General features: G+C 46.4%; 1 protein-coding gene across 2 annotated transcripts in view; it reads left to right on the top strand.

Annotated features, from left to right (window-relative positions):
* The window catches only part of CLPB (caseinolytic mitochondrial matrix peptidase chaperone subunit B), a 138,702-nt gene that overhangs the window by 88,766 nt on the left and 27,945 nt on the right, over positions 1–21,991 (top strand). For both annotated transcript variants that reach the window (XM_045818021.1, XM_045818020.1), the window contains exons 6-7: positions 9,371–9,468; positions 20,775–20,889. In XM_045818021.1, coding sequence (XP_045673977.1) covers positions 9,371–9,468; positions 20,775–20,889 — 213 coding nt within the window. The remainder of the gene's footprint in view (positions 1–9,370; positions 9,469–20,774; positions 20,890–21,991) is intronic.

The following is a 21,991-nucleotide window of genomic DNA, read 5'->3' as shown; positions in this document are numbered from 1 at the left end:
CACAAGGTTCTAAACTATTTTTTATCTTGATCACTCTTCCCAGAACAATCTTCATTTTGTCTCTTTTCCAAAACCCATGGCTTCCCATTTATCACCTTTCATTTTCATCTCATTTGTCTCAGCTCTTAATGTCAGCCTTCCACCAGGTGTATTTGGTACCCTTCCCACCTTAACCTGACATCTGCAGATCTGATGAAGAGACCATCACTGTGATAATCTGTGTCAGGGAAAGACAAGCTGAAGAGGACCAGGACTATTTGTTGCCACTGGAAACTTCCTTCTAGGTCACCTCTGGTCTGTCAGTCACTGCACTCTGCCATTCCCCTCACCTACCCCTAGGTCCACTTAGTCCACTAGTCACTTACTAAACCTCCACACTATCCTGGCATCCAGCTCCCCTTTCTCCGTCGTGTTTTCAGGGGTGTCCCGAGACATCCCATCAAATGTCTGATGAAGTTCACATTTGCCCTAACTGCACCTGATTGAGCAAACAGGTAATCATGATGAACAAAAGCATGTCTTGGTTTCTTTGAACCCAGCCTCACACCTCGCCATCATTACCATTTCTTTTTCTAGGCATTCACAAAGCATCTTTAGTGATGCTCTCTGATTCTGGACACAAATATGTATGAATGAAAAGTGTGTGATCAGAATAAGTGGTTTAAGAAGAGTTCAAAGGAGAAGGTGATCCATATAAGCAGGCGTGGTCTAGGAAAACTTTAAAGTAGGGAAATTGGAGCTGGGCTTTGCAGAATGAAGGGTCTGAGTGCTAGACAAAGGGGAATTTGGTACTACTGAAGGGAACAGTACCAGCCCAGGGTAGCAGCCTACACCTTCAGGTCCACACTGGAACTGAAAACTCAGAAATGGGGCCCAGGACAGTTAAGACAGATGGAAAGAGCCCTGGACTAGACAACCTGGGTTTTAGTTCATGCTCTCCCACAGTCTCTGTGACCTTGAGCTTTAACCTTCCCTTCCCTGGGCTTCTCTAGTCTTTTTTTTGTCTTAGTACTTGTGTTCTTCTCCAGCTAATGCTGTGATTTCCCATTTCCTCGACTACCCAATGTGTGGCTCCTTTGGGGGGATGGTGGGGGTCATCACCCTCGTCTTCTTGTCCTCCTACACCACACTGTATTGTCACTGTTTGTCCCTGTCTGTCTCCCATCAGGCTGGGTTCTACTCAAGGACAAGAACCAGTCTTGTTCCACAGTTTGCCGATCCCTTGGCCTGCCTCAGTGCTTGGTGGGTTTTAATGAAACGACTAAATCCAACCGTGATGCAATAGCTCTCTTTTCTGTGAACTTTATTTATTTATTTATTTTTATTTTAAGAGTACGTTATTAAAGCTAGGGACAGTAAAACAAGGAAGGGCTTAGGACAGAAGAAGCAGCAGGAGAGAGCCAAGGCAGGGCTGCTTTGGCTCACTGGAAAGTCAGAGGAAAGGGGACATTGAAGACAGGTTCAGGGAGTTATCCTGGGATGAGCTGCCCTGCCCATTGCTCTCCTGGTTGCAAGTCTCATGGGGACCCTTAGAGTTTAGGAGATTCCTGCCTGTGGGTGAAGAAGAGTGGGAAGGGAAAGACCCAGATGTGCTCCTAGGAGGGAGAGTGCACCATTCTGTGAACTTGAGAAATCTGCCTACCTAAAGACAATTGATCTTACCTGTAATGTCCATTGGAGAGTTAGGACTCCTGGATGACCTTCTGGGAGGTCAGTATATGTGGGTCACGATTCACCTGGCCCCCAGACAGGGAAACCTTGATGGGAGGAAAAGGATCCCCATTGTATCCCCTTTCCACAAAGCTGTTTATCCCAAACCTGCCTGTAGAAACACCCCTATTTTGGCTTTAGAACATCTGAGCACTCTGGAAGGTAAAAGAAAAAATTATTTTTCCCTTTTTGAGTCATTGAGCCTTTGGAAGGTGGCATTATGTAGTAGAAAACAAGGCCTGGCTTCATTGTAAAAAAACAAAAAAATTTTTTTTTATTATGTAAAATTTCAATCATTTACAAAAAAGAGAATAGTATTGGGTTGGCCAAAAAGTTTGTTTGTTTTTTTTTTTCCCTAAGCTGACTCTAGTAGTGCTTAGTTGTCTTTAACTTCATTCAAAACAATTTTGTCAGATTGTATTGTAACAGCTGTAATATCAGCATGCATTAAAAAAAATCAAAATTGGTGAATTTTGGGGTAGCCAATTAAATATTAAAGATGGAAGAAAATATGCAACATTTTTGGCATATTATGCTTTATTACTTCAAGAAAGGTAAAAATGCAACTGAAATGGCAAAAGAAGACTTGTGCAGTGTATGGAGAAGGTACTGTGACTGATCAAACCTGTCAAAAGTGGATTATGAAGTTCCGTGCTGGAGATTCTCTGCCATGATGCTCCACAGTTGGGTAGACCAGTTGAAGTACCTAGTGATAAAATCAAGACATTAATTGAAAACAATCAACATTATACCACCATATAGTGAGGGATATAACTGACATACCCAAAATATCCAAATCAATAAAGTTATTGGTAAAAATGAAAAGTATGTATTTTATTTTACAAAAAAAACTTAAATTTTTTGGCCAACCCAATATAATAAATCCCTCCTTTAAATTTTAGCATTATTTCTTATTCACTGTGTGACCATGGGCAAATTATTTCAGGTCTCTGAGCCTCTGTATGATGAATAATTCAGACACTGTGTATAAAAGCCTTATGCCCAGCAAATGTTAGCCCATATCCTCTCATCTTACTCCTCCCAGACTCGGTTAAATCATCCATAAAATGGAAAAAATAATACCTCTCCTGCTTTGTTCACCAAATGAAGAATTAAGTACATGGAAGTAGCTGGCACAGGCTGTGGCATGTAAAGTGCCCAGTAAAGATTCTTAGCTCCGTGGAAGCATGATGGTGCAGGTACGCACGTACCTGCATATACATATGTTGAGAATGATCAGTGGTTTGGTCTTTAGGAAAAGTTCAAGATAAACTGTTAGGACCCCAGGCTCTATTCCCAGTTCTGCTATTTCGTGTAGCATTGTGGACAGGGCTCTTCTCTCACCTTCATTCAGACTCTGGGAGTACAGAGGGGAATTGGACCATCTCTGAGCTGAGCAGCTACATATAGACTAACAGGGGTGGACTCCCAGGAAAAGGAGTGAGCAGAGAGGACAACAGGAGCCCAGGGACAGGTGGAGAACCTAGAAGGGAGTGGAGGGGAGGGGAGGGGAGGCTTCCCAGAGAAGGGCCTTTGAAGAATAGGGAATCAGGGAGACAAGGGGCGGGGTTCCAGGCATGAGGAGTGGTCCAAACAACAGTGTGGGGCCAGTGCAGGTGCATGGCTTCTCTGATGTCCTGGGCCATTGCCTCTCTCTGTCTGCTTGATGGGCACTCACAACCAAAAGAAGAGCTCACTCCATATATCTCATCATGGGAAAGATTTTATGTTCAACAAAAACCTGTAGCTGGAGATAGTAAGGAGACGGTTGAAATAATGAAAATCAGGATGAAGGCAGTAAAGGAGCTAGCAGTCAAAATAGAAGGGATGAGTGAATGTAAAAGTTATTACAGAGAACGTCATACAGCCTGTACAACCCTTTTTTTTTATCATTTGTGTGCTTTTTATCTTATTCAGTCCAAGCAAAACCCCTAGAGAAAGGCATTGCACAATTATTACCAACAGAGAAGTGAAGCAAACAGAGAAGTGAACCCAGATCACACAGCCAGGGGGTGGTGATCCCCCCACCCCTGCCAGTTCCCTGCCTGGTGCCCTTTTACAGGGGTAGGGTGAGTCATGGAAACTGCAGTGGCTGGAGATGCAGATCCCTAGAAGTCCAGTACGACTGATAAAACTGTGTTTGGAGGTCAGGGTGGGCAAGGAGCTGACAAAGCTGTGGGAGGTGAGTGTGTCGAAATTATTGATAATAATAACCCAACCATATTTGTTTAGGGCAGTTACTGTTGTGTTTTTTTAAGTCCTCTTACACACATTCTCTTCTCTAATATTCACAGAGGTAGACAGGGGGCCTGGACTGAGTAGTGTCAAGGGAGGAGGGAGTTACAAGCCTCCTCCCCCACCCCACCCCCAGCTTCTAAACTGCTTCTCCTGCACTAGAAGACCTTAATCACATCCCCCACCCTAATTTAATCCCTCTCCCCAGGAAGGGCAAGTGGGCCACTCTGTCCCACCACTTCTTCCCCACTTCCCACCTACAGAGTATCAAGAATGTTAGGTCCTCACCTGACCTAATCTGCCACCCAGGCAGAGAAGTACCTAGAACTAGAAAAGAGACCAGGGACTAAGGCCCCTGGACCTTACAGGAACTAAGGACGTGCCCACACACTTGCTGTCAGAAGGCTCTTCTGGGGTATAAAGTACAGCCACGTTGTGTGTGGCCTCAGAAGAGAACACCTATAAAAAGTCCATTGGTTTGGTAAATGTTATTGAATTCCTGTTATATGCCAGGCGCTGCGCTGGGTAGCAAGGATGTAGCAGTGGATCAGGCATGGTCCCTGGCTTCTAAGAGCTCTTAAGTCTTGGTTGGAGACAGACTGTTTTAATGTGACGTGATTAGTGCAGTAAGATAGAAGCTGAAGGGCTATGGGAGCACAAAGAATGGTACCAAACTAGGGTGGGAGGAAAACAAGGAAGCTTTCCTGGAGGAGAAGCCTGAACTGGGTCTTAAAAGATGAACAGGTATTTGCAGGAAGACTAAGGTGGGAGTGGGGTTGGAGAGAGAGGTTGGGGCCCACATGAAAAGGATCTCCCCTTAGTGTAGTGGGGGAAACCCCTTGAAGGGCCATGGGCTTGGAACTGGGTTCTGGGCATGTTCAGGGAAGCCAGGGTGACCACCTGTTGTGGATGTAGTAGAGGGTAGTCACTACTTAGGGAGCTGGGAGAGCTCACTGTTAAGGTCTTTTCCTCTCAGAAAGTCTGTGAATGTCAAATCAAAGTCAAGTGCTACTCCAGAGAGCAGTGGGCTTCCTGGACCCCAGTGGACCAGGCCTTCCCTCTCACCAACACCATTTCCACTGTCCTATCCTGCCCTGGGTGATGAGACCCAAACCAGTCACCCTACCAGTTAGGACCAGCCCATGACCACCCACCCCCAACCCTACCTTCCTGGCCCAAGCCCTATTGACAGATCCCCCAGAATCTGAAGGAATTCAAGACAAATGGTTAAGAGGATGGAGTTAATAAAATTTGAAAAATTGAGGCCTGTCACTCCACTAAACTTTTTTCAATACCACTGACAGAAACATATTTCCCCAATGAGTGACCTTCCACAGCTGTAGCGGGCAGGCGCAGCCGCAGCAGTGCTGCCAGGAAGCCAGTCTGCTATTTATCAAATATTATAAGCTGGGACACACTAATCTGGAGCAGGGAGAGGAAGGGAGGGGTCCTGCACTATACTGCCTGCGGTGCTCCAGGTGTTGGCCCCAGCCCCAGACAGCCAGTGGGAGGTGACGGATGGCCTGCGATTAGCACTCCCCACCTCCATCCAGCCCTCTCACTTGCTCCCAGAGGTCTGACCCTCTAGACCAGCTGCTTGGCCTGGAGGGGCCCTGGGTGGGAGGCAAGGGAAGGTCAGGCCAGGGCACAGGCCATCCCGATGCCCCCGGAGAGGGCAGGCGGATGAGGCCCAACGTGGTTATTTATTGGAGTGTAATGGTTTGTGGCCGTTGGTCGTGAAGATGAAATCGATCAGTTGTAGAAGTCAGGTTCTATCAATTATTACAGCAATTAGTCAAGTCAGAGCATCAGAGCAAGGGTGCGGGGGCTGGGGGCTGGAGGCTCATATCAAATGGACATTATTCGTGGTGCCCCTGCCTCAGCCTTCCTAAAGTGGGAGCAGACACGCTACCCTGAGGCTCCAGAACCTTGGGGATCTCTACTGGCTTCCTCCCTCAGAAGCGGCTGGGGTAAGGCCTAAGAGCCTCCTGGGCTGGCAACAGGCCCAGCACTGCTTTAAAAGGCATCCCTGTGCTGGCTGGCCCAGGTGTAGAGATGTCCTCCCTGTCCCCATCCCATTCTTTATAAGAAGTGACATGACTCCTACCAGAAATTACTCAGTGGCCAATGTTTATGGCACACATTTTTCATTCTGTAAGCAAATATAGATCACTGACAGCCCTTGTTTAAAGTGGTTAGTCTCACTCTCAGTTCTCCTCTGTCCCTCTCTCACCTTGTCTTTCTCTCCTCCCTCCCCTTATCTTTCCCATTTTTACTCTCTTCCTTATTCCATTTCTCTTCTTCTCTTTGTTCCTCTTGTCTTTCTCCTTTAGAGGTCTCTCCCTGATCACCCTTCTCCTCCAGCCTGTATCTGGACAGAGCTCCCCTTGAGGCTGCCGAAGACACCCTGCTCACTAGGAAGGTTGTACTTCATCCTCTGTGCAATGAAAAGCTACTGAAGGATTTTTCAGCAAGGATGTGTCATGGTCACCCTGATGGGAGTGTAGAAAACTGGGGTTCAGAAAATCTGGGGTGGGTTTGACTCTTGGTCCAAGGAAAGAACCAGCTTTGTGACTTCGGGCTACTTATTTCACTTCTCTGCACCCAATTTCCATGTCTATAGCATGGGAACTTTAATTCCTAGCTCTCAGGACAGTTGTTAGACTTAAATGATGTAATGTATATAAAGTACAGAGCACAGTGCCTGGCACAGAGTAAGTGCTTAGTAAATACCAGTGGGTATTATCAGCACATAAAGACTTGTTTGCAGATGTGCATAGCACTGTAATGGCTACAGGGGGAAACAACCCAAATGTCCATCAGCTGATGAATGGAAAAACAATGTGGTATATCCACACAGTGGAATATTATTCAGCAATAAAAAGAAATGAAGTATATGCTACGTTCATGTAGTAGCATGAATAACACATGCTACAATATGGGTGAACCTTGGAAACATTATATTAAGTGAAAGAAGCCAGACACAAAAGGCCACACATTATGTGATCCCACTCACATGCAATGTCAAGTAGGCAAATCTATAGTAGAAACAGAAAATAGACGATGGTTGCAGGGGTTGGAGGGAACGGGGAGGGGGTGGTCTCAGATAATGGTTGTGGGGTTTCTTTCTTTCTTTCTTTCTTTCTTTTTTTTTTTTTTGAGAGAGAGAGAAAAAACATTAATTTGTTGTTCCATTTATTTTTGCCTTCACTGGTTAATTCTTGTACGTGCCCTGACCCGGGATCGTACCCGCAACCTGGTATATCGGGATGACACTCTGATCAGTTGAGCTGCCTGGCCAGGTTTCTTTTTGAGATAATGAACATGATCTGGAATTAGATATGGTAATGGTTTTACAACTTTGTAAAATAACTATTTAAAACCACCGAATTGTATACTTTTATTTGTTTTTAATTTTATTTATTTACTTTTAGAAAGAGGGGAAGGGAGGGAGAGAGGGAGAGAAACATCAATGTGTGAGAGGTACATTGATCATGGAGGTTGCCTCTAACATGTCCAAGTGGGGACCTGGCCCCCAACCCAGGCATGTGCCCTGAAGGGGGATTGAACCAGTGACCTTTCAGTTTGCAGGCCAGCAGTCAATCCACTAAGCCACACCAGTCAGGGTTGAATTGTGTACTTTAAAAGGTGTATGAATTATTTAAAATTACATATTAATATTTTGTAGGAAATTCCTACTCTAAAGTAGGATTGTATATAAAAGTATGATATTTTTCAATTAATAATAAGTTTCCTTGGTCTGGATCCTACTTCTGCTCTCTGCCCCTTTCCCCTCCTCTTCTTGCAACTCTTCCTCCACAGCCCAGGTAGACAACCACATGTAAATGTTTAGTAAATGCTAGCTATTGTTGCTAAGTTTAAAGGCCTTTAAGAAGCAGAGAGCTTCTGTAGGAATGGTTTTATATCATGATATAAATGTCTCCACAGTCTGGAATTGAGAAATGCTGATTTTCACTATCCATCAACAAACAGTGGCTGGACACACTGACACAGCCTTGTCTGTGTGTTTAGTGTCCCCAGCCAGCCAGTTACATCCTTAGGGCAGAGACCGAGCCTTAACCTTTCTTTACTTCTGGACAACACTTCCCTAGCAAGAAAGATCAGGGAATGTTCCATTAACACATAATTCTTGGCCATCTACTATGTTCAAGACACAGCTTTCTTCTTATGTTTCTCTCTCTTCCTGCTTTGAGAGGAGTACCTTTGGATCAGGGCCAGGTCTGAGTCTTCTGTGTCCACTCATTTAAGGTTTGCTAAATTGAATGGAATGGACAGGTTTTTTTTGGGGGGGGGTGTTTTTCTTTTAAAAAAACTTTAATTTTAAAGAGATGGGAAGGGAGGGAGAAAGAGAGGGAGAAAAACATCAATGTACATGAGAGAAACATTGATCAATTGCTGCTCACACGCCACCAACCAAGGACTTGGCCTTCAAACCAGGCATCTGCCCTAACCGGGAATCAGACAGGTGACCTTTCAGTTTGCGGAATGATACCCAACCCACTGAGCCACACCAGTCAGGGCAGCTTTTGAAGAGGACAGTGAAGTACTCAGACCTGGACTTTGGAAAAGAGATTCTGACAGCATAGGGGTCAGAGTAGCCTTTCCTCCATATCTGCCAAGTCTTTGCACACAGTCAGCACTTTATACAGGCTCAGCTGCTGGCACTTAAAAAAGGGAAGAAAGTAGATGCATGGCCCCTTCTTTTTGTCATACTTAAAGTTCTTTGTCTTCAAATCACAGGAACTAGTGACTGGAGGAGAGCACACTCACCAACAAGTAGCATCAGTAACATCCTCCAGCTGCCACTGGGACAGTCAGGTTGCTGGGGATGGCCACACCCTTCCGGAGGACTCAGTTGACTCTGGCAGGCAGGAAATGCCAGAGAGAAAAAAGCATTAGGAGAGAAGGGCAGAAAGAAGGGGGCCTTTACATTGTTATTTGGGACATTCTTTCCTTAGTAAGGAGCCCTTCTATATATGATTTTTATAAAGGAATGTTCACCTGTACGCAAATGAGTTGGATAATAGGAGTATCTTAATAACTAATGCATTGGTGTTGGGGTATATCAATTTGTGTGTTTGGTACATTTGTTAGCATGTTCAGCTGTGTGTATTTGTGTAGAGCACACCTGTGTGTGTAACACATCTGTGTGTATGGTAGTATGCGTAGTGTTTCTACACATGTGAGAGCCACAGTACTCTGACCTCTGTGTTACAGAGGACTAAGACCTCTCCTTTCAAGTAGCTAAACATGTTTTTCCTACCATTCTACCATCTCATAGGTTTTTGTTGCTCTTCATTTCAATGGGCATTCCTAACACTAAAACCAGGGTTCAAGACCCTCTGAGGTCCCACTGGTTACTCACAGAGCCTCTGATACCCTCTCTTTCTCCTCCTCCTGCCAGGAGCCAATCCCCTACTGAGGAATGAGATGGGACACAAAGCCTTGGATTATGCCCGAGAAGGAGAAGTGATGAAGCTTCTAAGAACTTCGGAGACCAAGGTAAGTCTCAGAGAAAGGAAAGGAAAAGCCTGTGGGCACTCCATGAGGCATTAAATCTTTCATTCATTAAATTATGTCAGGCTTCACACTTCCTCTTAGGTTATTATTGTCTGTTTAAAACAAATCTGACCCCCAGTCTCATCAAGAATAGGAAACTTCCTGTCATGACCAGAAAGAATTCTGGGTCACTTTTTGCTTCTGAGGATTAACCTTCAAATTTAATTTTTGAGGTGATGAATCTTCTAGCTCCTCTTCGTAGGAGGGAGGCTGGTGAGACAAAATCTTTAGCCCAAATACTATTTCCTAAAGCCTCGTGAATTCATTCTGTAGCCTCATCAAGTCATCCTTTCCCGTCACCACTCCTCTAGAACCATTCCCTGACCCCTCCGTTCCACACATGCTCCAGAGAACCCAGTATACAGTCTGGGCTGCCCCCACCCCCCAGAGTCTTCATCTTAACTTGATCTTCTCACCCAAACTTTTGAACTCCCTTAAAACAGGACTGCCTCTGGTCCTCCCAGCCACCGAACTGTAACTCGGGAACTACTTGGCAGAATCCAAGAATTATAATCACAAATCTCAGCTGGCAGGGACCTCAGAAATCATCAAGTCCAGTGATGGTAAATCATACCGAAGCCAAACCGAATAATCAGAGGAAACTAGAGCTGTTCTGGTTGAAGGAGAGATGGACCTGTTCCTTCCCTGGCTCGTCCGTTCCCTCCTGAACAGCCTCCATGGAGCCTCTGCTGTGAGGCAAACGTTTTAAATTTCTGAAATCAAGTGACTTATTTTACTTCTAGGGAAGTTGGAGCCAGGGGTGTGATGTGGCTTGCCTTTGGCCCCAGAGTAAGTTAGTATTGAAACTGGAACTTACAGACTTGAGCAAAGTAAGGTTAGAGGCAGGACTAGAGTAGAAAACCTGTTTCTGGTGCTGTCTTACGCTCTTTCCTGCATCGTGGGGTCTTTTATGAGCAGGTTGGCTGAAGTTCCCTGAGATGATTCAGTGTAACAGGGCCCACCTAGTGGCAAATACTCTGTGTCTTAAGTAAGAGCACTGAGGTCGCTGGACTGGGACAGACAGGATGTGAGTTGTGATCCCAGCTCCACCACTGGGTGACCTCAGGCTAGCACTTTCCCTCATCGAAGCTCGGTTTACCTCTGCAGTGAAAACACTGGACTAAACGGTTTCTGAGGTTCCGTTCAGTATACGGTTGTCTGTGTATCAGTCAGGATAAACATATTATGCTGTTGTAACAACCCCAAATTTCCGTTGTCCAAAACAACAAAGGTTTATTTTTGCCTCACTCTGCATGTTCCTTGTGGGTCAGTGGGGGGGGGCGGGGGGGGGGCGGCACAGGGTGCTCTGCTCATCGCAGGCACTCCAGGACCCGAGTGCAGAGCAACCACCCTGTGGCATGTTGCTGATTGCTTGCCAAAGGAAAAGAATTTTCTGGAATACCTTGCATCTCCAGTTAAGTGTTCAGCCTGGAAGTAGAACCTTCCACTTCTGCTCATAACTCATGGACATATTAATCTCATGTTCTTGCCCAATCACAAGGAGACCAAGAGTGAACCTACCATGTATCTAAAAGGGGAAGAACTGGAATTATCTGGGAACCAGCGTTAACTACAGTTTGTCTCCTTGGGATCCTCATTAACCATCTTGCAATGTTTCCCCCAGAGAAGGAGAGGTGTTAGGAAGGTGGACTGGCTTTTATAGCACACTCTAAGGGGCACTTGGGAGCGGCAAAGGGCAAAAATTGCACAGAGCAAATGCTTCCCTCTTGTTCAGATTTCCCACCCCTAGGAGCAGCCCTGGAAGTCAGGTCAGCTTTCCCAGGGGCCTTAAGGAAATCCCTAAGCACGTTTCAGATAACCTCAGGACTGCATCACAGTCATCCTTTCGCTTTTCAGGCCTAATTACTGTCTTCTGAAAGCCAGCACTTCACTTGGCCAAGAGTATAAATGGTCTGTCAGGTAATGTGACTTAGGACTGACTTTTGTCTGGTCATGTAAAGCAAAAAACAGGCCTTTTAGTGCCAGCACAGGGGGAGGGTTAGGGCTGCCGAGGGACCCTTAACAAAATTTGGCTGCCAAAAAAATGGCTTGATGTAGGCCGGAAGGCTTCTGTCCCAAGTTTAAGAAATGGCAGTTGCATTCCTCTGTGCCAATCAGATCCTTCTAGACCACAGAGGGCAATTGCGGCACTACCTTCTGAGTAGACTGAGCTCTTAGAATCTGTGCAGAGGGGGGTAGTAAGGGGACAGGAGGAACTGTGCCCTGAGAAGAGGCTGAAGGCAATAGGGTCATCTGGCCCAGAGAGGAGAGATTGCACGTAGGCACAGGAATGGCTGTGATTGGGAAGGGAGGAGATATTATTCAGTGGCAAAGCTAGGACAGAGCCAAGCTTAAGGGTGGCAGATGCAAGGAGGAGCTCCCTAACAGAGCTGTCGTACAGTGCAAGGGGTTGCCTGTGGAGGCTAGACAACCACTTAGAGTTAGCCCAGGGGTCCTGTAACTTCTCAACTAGAAGACTGTTTCTCTTTTGTCCCTTCATGTGGTCTGGATTTCCTACATCTGGAATGTCCAGCTGTCCTCTGAGCATCTGCACCTGATCGCTCTGCCATCCCATTGGATTTTAACCAGCTGAACTGCCCCCCAGCTCTCCCTCGATGTCAGCAGTATCGTCTTTCATTTGCTTAGTGTCTGCGTAGTCACCCATTCTTTCTGCTCTGTTATTCCCCTCCAAGCTGCAGAGCTACCTCTTCAAAATTGTAAGGCAGAGTTTCTGAGGAAGAGCACTGCTTTAGACCTGGTTTCTGTCTCCCTCTGCCAGAAAAGAAGCAGCAGCTGCTGCTGCATTCAGGCCCTCTGTTTGTAACATAATGACTCAGGCCTGGAGGGTGCAGAGGCTCCAGCCTGAGACCTCATCTCCCAGCTCTTTGTCTAGACACAAGTTAGCACCACTCTGATCTTATTTTACTCCTCTTCTGTCCATTCGGCATCCTCTGCCACCCAGCTCAGCCTCTTCCACCTTCACCTATCACTCTGTAGTCAAATATGTGCTCATTACAGAAAATTTTAATTGTAAAAGTCATCTGTCCTATCATAGAAAATTAGGAAAGTAAAATAAGAGAATTAAATAATTCAGTACATATTTATAAATGACATCTGTGTGTTACACTCTGGGCTGTGTGGGAAAAAGACAGTTGGTGAAATATTGAAGCAGATCACAGTCTGACAAGGAGACAGGCAGGTGAACTATGTCACCACTGAGTCATCAGTCCCAGGGAAGCCCTGGAACTGTGAAAACCCTGAGGTGGCTTCTCATCCTACCTAGATCAAGGAAGGCTTCCTGGAAGAGATGTCAACTAGCAGAATCTCAATTAAAAGCTTTTATACCTATACATATTGATATTTTTAATTATTTATAATAATAGTAGGTACCATTTATCTAGTGTATTCAGGCACTATACCAGGTGCTTTAATACATATTTTTCTAGTCCTATAACAAATCTATGAAGCAGTTCTTCTGCCATTTTACAGATGGGAAACTGGAGCTGAAAGAAGTCAGGTGACTTACAGAAATCAAGTTGTTATAAGTAACTATTGAGATATAAATCAGAATTTCCTCTTATAATGCTGTATTTACCTTTTCTGGATCATACCTATACATATTCACATAGATGACCTTTTTAAAACCTAGTTGATAGTTTACTGTATACTTGTACACCAAGGATCTCAAACTGGCAGCCATGTTTTATTGTGCCAACCCAGAATTTCTAAAAGTATGAGTGTAATGCTTTAGAGGTTAGAGCATGGACTTTCTAGCCACCTGCCTTCCCATTCCCTATTGTATGTGCTTGCCTATCAGACATCTATATCTCCCACTTGGCTCTCAAGGTTTTTGAATTATGATCCTAGGTCCTTATTTGGAATCTGCTTTTTTTTTTCCCTTAATGTTATTTCTTGAGATTTTCCTATTTTAAAATTATCCATTAGCCTAATTTTTTATTTCATTCTGCCTTTTAAAAGGTGTTATTTATCTAAAATCTCTGTCATTTTAATTGACCTAAATGAGTTTCTCCTCACTATTGGTTTACTCAGTTCTCTCAGCATTCTGTGTAGAGAAGCCTCCTCGGGACCCCCAAGAAGATCCAGAGGTGGATGAAGGTCAGCTCCTGTCCCCTGAGCCGGCCATCTGGGAGAGGAGGATGGGGAGAGGCGGACACTCCCAGCTTTGATACCCACAGACTGGCTTGTGCTTTAGGGGAGGGGTCTACACGGAGTTTGTGGGGCTCCAAGAAAGCATGATCTCCTCCAGGCAGAATGACCAGGTCAGGCTTCATAGAGAAGGTAGCCTGTGGTCTCACTTTGCAGGATTTCCCTAGGTGGAGAGTTTAATACTTAAAGCTTAGACTGTTTTCCTGTCTTAACTAAGTGACGAAGGAGAAGTAGAAATATATCTCTGTGCACATGATGGCAGATAAAATAAAAATATGGAGAGCTATTCCATGATGAATATTCAGCTGAGGGGGACGTGCTGGTGCCAACCCACATCTCCACTCCCAGATCCTCACTCCACCGAGACTCACGAGGAATTTATTGCTCATTTTAATCACACCCGGAGAATGAATTGGCAGGAATATTAGGCAGATAGACCTATCATATATATTTTATTTGCATATCCCAGTGACAGAATCACAAGCACATTTCCTATCTCTATATTTTTTCATTTGCTTCAGGGGTAGCTGGGGATGCAATACTCCCCTGGGCCCCCATTCAAGGCTGCAAGCCTGGGTGCTCCCACCAGAGCTAAAGGAAGGTTTCCAGGAGGGAAGGGGTGAGGCTTGCAGGAGGGTAGGATGGTTATGTTCCTTGTGGTGTAGGGTAAGGAGAGACCCCTCCCTTTCCCTGCCCAGCCTTTCCCCTGCTACACATCTCGTCTCGTTGTGAGTGCCGGTGCCGAGCCCTGTGCTTGGCCCTGGGGGGGTGAAAACACTGTCTGCCCTTCATCACAGTGCTCTGTGCTTTATGGGGACAGTTTTTTGCGTTGTCTTTTGTTTTAACTTCTTGAAAACTTTTTATTGAAATATATTTGTACAAGGTGCACACGTTATAGGTGCACTTCTCAGGGTAGTTTCACAAACTAAATACACCTCCCCGAGAAAGAGGCAATTACACACTCTCAGAAGCCACTGCATCCTCCCTTCCAGTCACTCCCCATCCCCCAAGGGTAAGAATTATTTTGACTCATTTTAATTTTATTTTTACATAATTTCAACAAATAGTACACTGAATTCTTATAAACCTTTCATCCAGATCACTAGTCGTTAGTTAACATTTATCACACTTGCTTTATCACTTACATATGCACAAATTCCATATATAAAGATACACTTTTTCTGAATCATTTGAAGGTAAGTTATACCCATTATGCCCCTTCGTCTCTCAATACTTATATGAATTTCCCACAAAACAAGAACATTTTCTTATATAACCTCAATACAGTCCTCAAAATCAGAGCATTGTATTAATGCTGCCTTGACATCCTAATGAGTACAAACTGGTTATTTTGTGGACTGTCCCTCAATTTGGGTTTGTCTAATGTTTCCTAAAAACTCAACTCAGATTATGCATTTCTGGCAAGAACACCCTCTGGTGTTTATTTTCAATAAATTCATTAGCTAGTCCTGTGCTAAAAGTAAAGATATGAAATTTGTGTTTTAAGTCTCATCTCCCTAAATAGACTCTGAACTCCCTGAAGGCAGAGAGCAGGTCTTATTTCCAGGGTGGAAAGTGCAGGCCCTGGAGCCAAACTATAAGGATTGGTGTCTGTCTCTATTACCTGCTACCAGTAGAACCTTGCTTTAATTTACTTTATCTCTTGTATATTGAGGGATGAGATACTCTGAACTTCATAAGGTTGTGAGGATTAGAACAGCTGGTCCCAAATCAAGCAAGACTCACTGATGGATCCTAAAAACAGTGAGTGGAAGTTTGAGGAATAACAGGATATTCACATAGTCTGAGTCTCACCCCACAAGATACTTAATAATTACAAAGGGAAAAATGATAGTGGAGAAACCTGGCCCAGACCACCCTGAGCAAGTGATCAAAGGTAACATCACCAGTTACAGGACACAGTAGCATCAGGTGCCTTCTGATCTGATGCACTGAGAACGCAACTCATTTCCACACTCCAGCCTCTGCTTGCCCCTCTTAGCCATCTCTCAGCAGTCTCGTCTCTGGATCAGCCCAGCTCTTTGCAGAGGGGTGACGTGACTTGATTTATGTGGAATCCAGGATGCTGACATAGTGGTCACTGGGCTGATGGGACAGATGCCTGCCCTGTGCCCAGCTTTCCTCTACAGAAATGTGTACTTTATGAGCTTGTTCAAGAGACTTCCTTTCTTTCTTTTTTAAAGAGAGGGGAAGGGAGGGCAAAAGAGGGGAGAAAAACATCAGTGTGAGAGAGAAACATCGGCTGGTTCCCTCTCATATGCACCCCCAGCCAGGGACTGAACTCCCAACCCAGCCATATGCCCTGACTAGGAATCAAATCGGTGACCTTTCAGTTTGTGGGACGATGCCCAACCAACTGAGCCACACTAGCCCGTGGCTCAAGAGACTTTCAAGTCCCTTGGGTGCCTGTCTCATCACCTGGTCTCTCACATCTGGTCTGCATCCCCTGGGCTCCTCTTGTCATCATTCCCCCACTCAGGTTTCTTCTCATCACATCCCCTGCATCTCATATGTTGCCCCCTGGTCCCCTTTGTTGGCCTTCCTACCCAGCTCTCTGTCAACCCCAGCTTCAGGCCTGGTAGAAGCCCTGCCTATGATGTGAGTTGGGGTTGGAATCAGAAGAGTGGGGTATGCCTGTCTGTCTGTGAGCAGCCAGTGGACTCTGTGGCCCTGAACTCCCACAAGAGGCAAACTGCAGCTTGGCCTCTTCTCTTCCTCCTAGTACCTATCTCATTCCTGCCCAAAGTCTCATTACACCTGCCACCCCTGCCCCAACCACCCTCTCAGTGAACACACTGCCAGGTTCATTATCAGACCTGCTCCCTGAGAAATACCCACCGGTAATGGTGGCTGACCTACTCCTCCCTGTAACCCTCCCCTGCAGACACACTCAGTCCAGCTACCCACCTCTAAGCAAGCTCAACTAGGCTTTGCCTTGGCCTCCCAGCCCTTTCCTGTAAATGCACTCACAGCCAGGAGGGGTGCCATATTAAATCAAGAGTGATGGAAACCAGTGGCCGCGATTATCTAGCCAAGATGTAGCGTAGGGAGCTGGTTGCTGCTGGCTCCAGGTGAGGGCTTCTGAAGCTAATTGCATATGGCTTTTATTAAGAAGATGATCACTCCCCCCTTCCTGCTGTCCTGGGTGGCTTCTTCCTAGTGTCTCTCGGGCCAGCACCCTCTGCTTCTGTAAGCTGGGTTACCTGCTTATCTTCTCTAGTGGAACCCTGTAAAGGCACAGCCTTGACCTTAGTCCCTGTAGCCTTCCTTCCCATCTCCTCAAAAAGCCAGGAACAATAGTAACCCACAACTGTGGAGTCCTTCCCAAGTGTCTTCTCCCATTCTCCTCTCTCTTCTTTCCCAAGAAGAGTATATACAGACCAAGTACTTTCCTTTCCTAGGTTCTTCCACTGGCTAGCATTTCACAGGCCTGGGCTCATAGTTCATGCCTTAAAAAGTAATTAATTCAACACTTTTTTTTTTTTTACAAAGTCTGCTAAGCATTAGAGAAAGAGCATGAAGCAGTAATCTTCTACATGATTTAATTCCAGCATCCTGTACATTTTTGTCTAAAATTCTAATGCATTTTCAGAAGTTTTTCTGAAAAGGTATTCAGTGCTCCAAGCCAATAGAGAATCAGGACATGCTCAGATTTAGGCCATGGGTTAAATCTTTCCCGGGACCATCTAGAAAGTTCTGAGAAACTAGCCAGGTCATGATGTAACCTTTCCCTACCCTTGCCCCCATAGAACTCAAGGACCCTTTCCCCTTGCCCAAGAAAATAGCAGGAATTGTAAGATACCCTAAAACCATGACACTGAAGAAGAGTTACAGGACATAGAAATGTTTCCCTGGAGAAAACAAGGAGGTCATGGTGATTGTACCCAAATCAGTAAAGGGTGAGGAAAGTCATGTTGGGCTTGGTCCACAGCAAAGGAAAAAGATGTGTTCTGTTCTGTGAGGCTGCACGGAACAGTGGGTAGAAAGTACCTAGAGGCAGAATTCTGTACCATGCAAGGACACACAGTGGAGCCCAGTCGGTGTTGGGACTGTACCCTGCTGGGTTCCTCGGGGGAGGGAGTCAGGGGCCACTTCTGGGGCAGTGGGGGCATCCAAGTGGACTTGGCTTCTGGCTTCTGCTTGAGCCAGAGCACCTCTTCTTTTTATGCACAGAGCTTCATGCAGATTAAATTAGCATAGAGGCCTCCCGAGGGCCAGGTACTGTGCTTTCCCCTGGAGTCTCTCACGTACCACTCGTATGTACACATTCACTGCACCAGAGACTCTGCTGTGCACTTTGTATGCGTTATCTCATCTAATCCCCACCAGTGTCCCACAAGGATCCTGCAAGGTAGGTACCAGAGCCATCCTCATGTTAGAGATGAGGAAACTGAAATTCAAGGAGGTGAATTAAATTCCTCAGGGTCCAGCTAGCTAATAGGTAGATGAGGGGAGGTTTGAATTCAGGTCTGTTGAAGCAAAGCTGCTTCTTTTTGCCACTTGCCCTGCCCCAAACTTCAGATGGGGACAGCTGTGAGAATCAAATATGATGCTCTGTACCAAATGCTGAGTACAGTGCCTGGAGCACAGCCTAGAGTCCACAGATAGTAGTTACCTCCTTCGGCTGACAGCATGTGTTGACTCCTTCCACGAGCAGGCTCTGCTGGGTGCTGGAGCTGTAGAGGTGAAAAACATACAGCCTTTGTCACTAAGGACTTTATGGACCAGTAAGGAGAGATAAACAGGCAGTCAAGTAAGTGCTCCATAGGTCCTGGCGCATGCACAAAGCCTTACAGCAGGCTTTTTAGACAATGTAGTATTGAAGCAGAGATCACCGAGGCACTAGGGATGAGTGGGAATGGGGGCAACTTCTGTGGTGAGGGAGCAGTGTGAGCAAAAGGCCTAGAGGTGGGAATGCCCGTCACTGAGGGGAAGTGAGGAAAGAGGCCCAGCACACAGTGGAGGACAGCCTCCACCGCTTCGAGCCCCTCCGTGGTCCTCCTGACTGCAGGCCCGCCAGGCCGCTAGCCAGGGCTGTACCAGCCAGTCTGTGTGCATCTCACTGTCAGCCTTCCAGCAGAGTGGACCCGAGTGCTGAGAGGGGCCGGGTGGGCAGGGTGGAGGAGGAGGCAGATATATGACTGGAGTCGTCAGAGCCAGGTGATGTATGTGGCGCCTGAGGGAGCTGCACAGTGACACTCTGGATTCCAGCCGGCAAGCGTCGCTCCGCTGGGATTGGCGCCGAATTATTGCTCCATATGAAACCCCAGGACTGATGGGAGCTTTCAGTTACAGACTGATAGCAACAACCAAAATTGGATTGTTTGCTATTTATTTTTTTTAACTTCTGTCAAGGTCACTACTGTAACAGGAAAACACTGCCCAACCAGCAGGTATTTTTCATCCACTCGCCCACAAGAGCAATCTGCAGCCACAACTTTTGTGACAGGGCCTTACCTTGGCAGCTTGCTTTCTGGAAATCTGTCAGTACTTCAGGGGTCTGAGGGTAAAGGAGCCTCCTGCATCCTCCACCCCAGCACCTGCTCTCTGCCCCTCTCCCCTGGCTTCAGTTAAGTGCTTTCTCACAGGGCCCATGCGTTCACCCCTCCCTGCCTGCTCTACGAATAGTCCCACGACTTCCACCTGGCCCAGTACTCCAGCTTCTTCCAGCCTCCTGTCTCCCAGAAAGCACCCCCAACATGTTCCACACGTTATGCACCCTTTCCTTCTCTGGACTCCGGCACCGCCCAGTCTAGCTGTTAATTCCTTTTTCTGTCCGTCGTCACATTCATTTTTGCAGACATTTTCACTGATGCCTCTACTGTGCCAAGACTTGTGCTAGAAATAGCAGTGAGGGAAAAAACAGTGCCTGCCCTCAAGGAGCTCATCATTGATTTAGAGTAGAGTACACTTTCATAAACATGCAACAAAATTGTTTTCAAGGGGTTCAGGATTTTAGAGGGTGGGTGGGTAGTGATAGGCACAGGGTTAGAAATGGATGTGATGCTTTGGAACTGAGGAGAATGGTCGATTCTGCCTGAAAAATATTTGTGCACAGACCCTGCCTCACTTCCCCTGCCTGACTTTGACCTTCCTGACAGCAGCGCCTGGCTCTCTCTCTCCTTCCTCACAATGCGAGCAAGCTCAGGGGCTTCTGCCTTTACAAAGCGGACCACACGCAGGGCCAGCACATGCCAGGCACTCAGCATCACTGGGACCTCCCAGGAGGTGGAGCACAGTTCTCTTCCTTCTCCCTGCCCCACCTTTCCACCATGGTGTGCACAGGGCTTAGCACATAGCAATTGAGGAATGATTGTGTTTAATTGAAATGCAATATCATTGAAGTGGAGGGTGTTCATAACTCTGGTTGAAAGCCCAGAAGGTTTTGGCCTGGCTGGCGTAGCTCAGTGGATTGAGTGCGGGCTACGACCCAAAGTGTTGCAGGTTCGATACCCAGTCAGAGCACATGCTTGGGTTGCAAGCCATGACCTCAGCAACTGCACATTGATGTTTCTCTCCCTCTATCTCCCTCCCCTCCCTTTCTAAAAATAAATAAAAATAAAATATTTTAAAAACAAAAAAAGAAGAAGGTTTTCAAGAGGATAAGTGGAAAGGGAAAAGCACCTGTATTTGTTAAGCACTTACTGCATGCCGGCCACGATGCTGGGTGCATTATATAGATCATCATATTTAATCCCTAATTAACAGGTAAAATTGAGGTGAAGTAACTTCCTCAAGGTGAGAAGTACATTTTGTAAGTGATATAACTGGGATTCAAACCCAGGTCTTCTGTCAGACTTTAGAGTCAAGGGTTAATTTAACAGCCATACTTACTTAACTAGCAGGATGAGCCAGGACCCCTGAACAGTGGCCAGCTGAGGTAAGGAGACGGGTGAGGGGTAGATGAGAGGACGGGGAAGGACTGGGCCTGCAGCGATCATGAGCCAGAGCTGTGCATCCTGGCCCTGGAGAGCCAGGTCTCTGTTTTGAGATGGGGGATAGAACGGAACTAGGATCCTGCTGGGCCCGGCACTCCTGAGCCACCTTTGCTCTCCCCACAGTACCAGGAGAAGCAGCGGAAGCGTGAAGCTGAGGAGCGGCGCCGATTTCCACTGGAGCAGCGGCTGAAGGAGCACATCATTGGCCAGGAGAATGCCATCGCCACCGTGGGTGCAGGTGAGTGTGTGAGATGCTAGCCCACACTGAAAAGGGCAGGGGAGCGCACGGTCTGCTGCAACAAACTGTACATTCTGCTGTCACCATGCTGGGGAGGGAGCTAAAAATATTACAACATTTGTTGAGTACTTTCTATTAGGCATTAGGAAAAGCTCTTCGCATATGTTCTATCATTTAATCTTTGTAGCAACCCTGTGAGTTTGGTACCATTAAATCCCCATTTTACAGATGAGGAAGCTGAGTCACAGAGCACTTAAATACTTGCTAAAGGCTGCTTTTCCTATATTTACACTTTAACTCTAGCCTTTAGCTGGTACAGTTTTCCACATCCCCACTTTTCAGGTAGGGAAACTGAGACCCAGAGAGAAACAGGAGCTTGTCCATAACAAGTAGGGTAGCAGCTCCTATCTTTTGCCACTGACTCAATTTTAGGTAAAACGTCCTGAACCAGTTTTGAGTGCCTTCTTCTCTACCCCAGAAGCTCCTGCGTCCCATACTTTGACCCCTGGGAGCCATACTACCCGCCGGTATAACCAGTAGCCTAATGCCCCTCCTACCCATGCCAACCCCCCGACCCAAGCACATGACTCCCTCGGGGTGACCTCAGACACTGCGAGGGTGGAGGAACCCATCCCTGGTTTAGAGAAGGGGATGTCCTTAAGGCAGTGGTTCTCAAAGCATGGTCCGTGGACCAGTCTCGTCACCGTCCTCTGCAACCTCATTAGACATGCAGAGCTCAGGCCACACCCCAGACCTGTGGAATCAGAAACTGGGGATGGAGCCAAGCAACCCATGTTTTAACAGGCCCTGCAGGTGATGTAGCTGCTCAGCTGAAGTCTAAAAACCTCCGTCTTGTCTTGGTCAGTTCCCCTCACGTGCGGCCTACCTCTCCTCTCCAAACATTTGGTCGCACCACATGCAGTTCAGCAACTGCCAAGGACAACACCAGGTTCTGCTCATGGATGAAGGAGGCATCAGGCTGAAATTGTGCCCCTCTGGGATATTCTGGGGTGGCATTTTCAGCCCTAGGAAACCAATTAGAGGAATAATTGGAAAATGAAGTTGGTTGTCCCTGTGATACACAGAACCGAGCCTGATCTTC

Source organism: Phyllostomus hastatus, unplaced genomic scaffold (assembly GCF_019186645.2).
Source record: "Phyllostomus hastatus isolate PE091 unplaced genomic scaffold, TTU_PhHast_1.1 phas_scaffold_317, whole genome shotgun sequence".
NCBI classification, from domain to species: Eukaryota; Metazoa; Chordata; class Mammalia; order Chiroptera; family Phyllostomidae; genus Phyllostomus; species Phyllostomus hastatus.
Note: the sequence above shows the minus strand (reverse complement) of the source record. Positions and strands in the feature narration are given on the sequence as shown.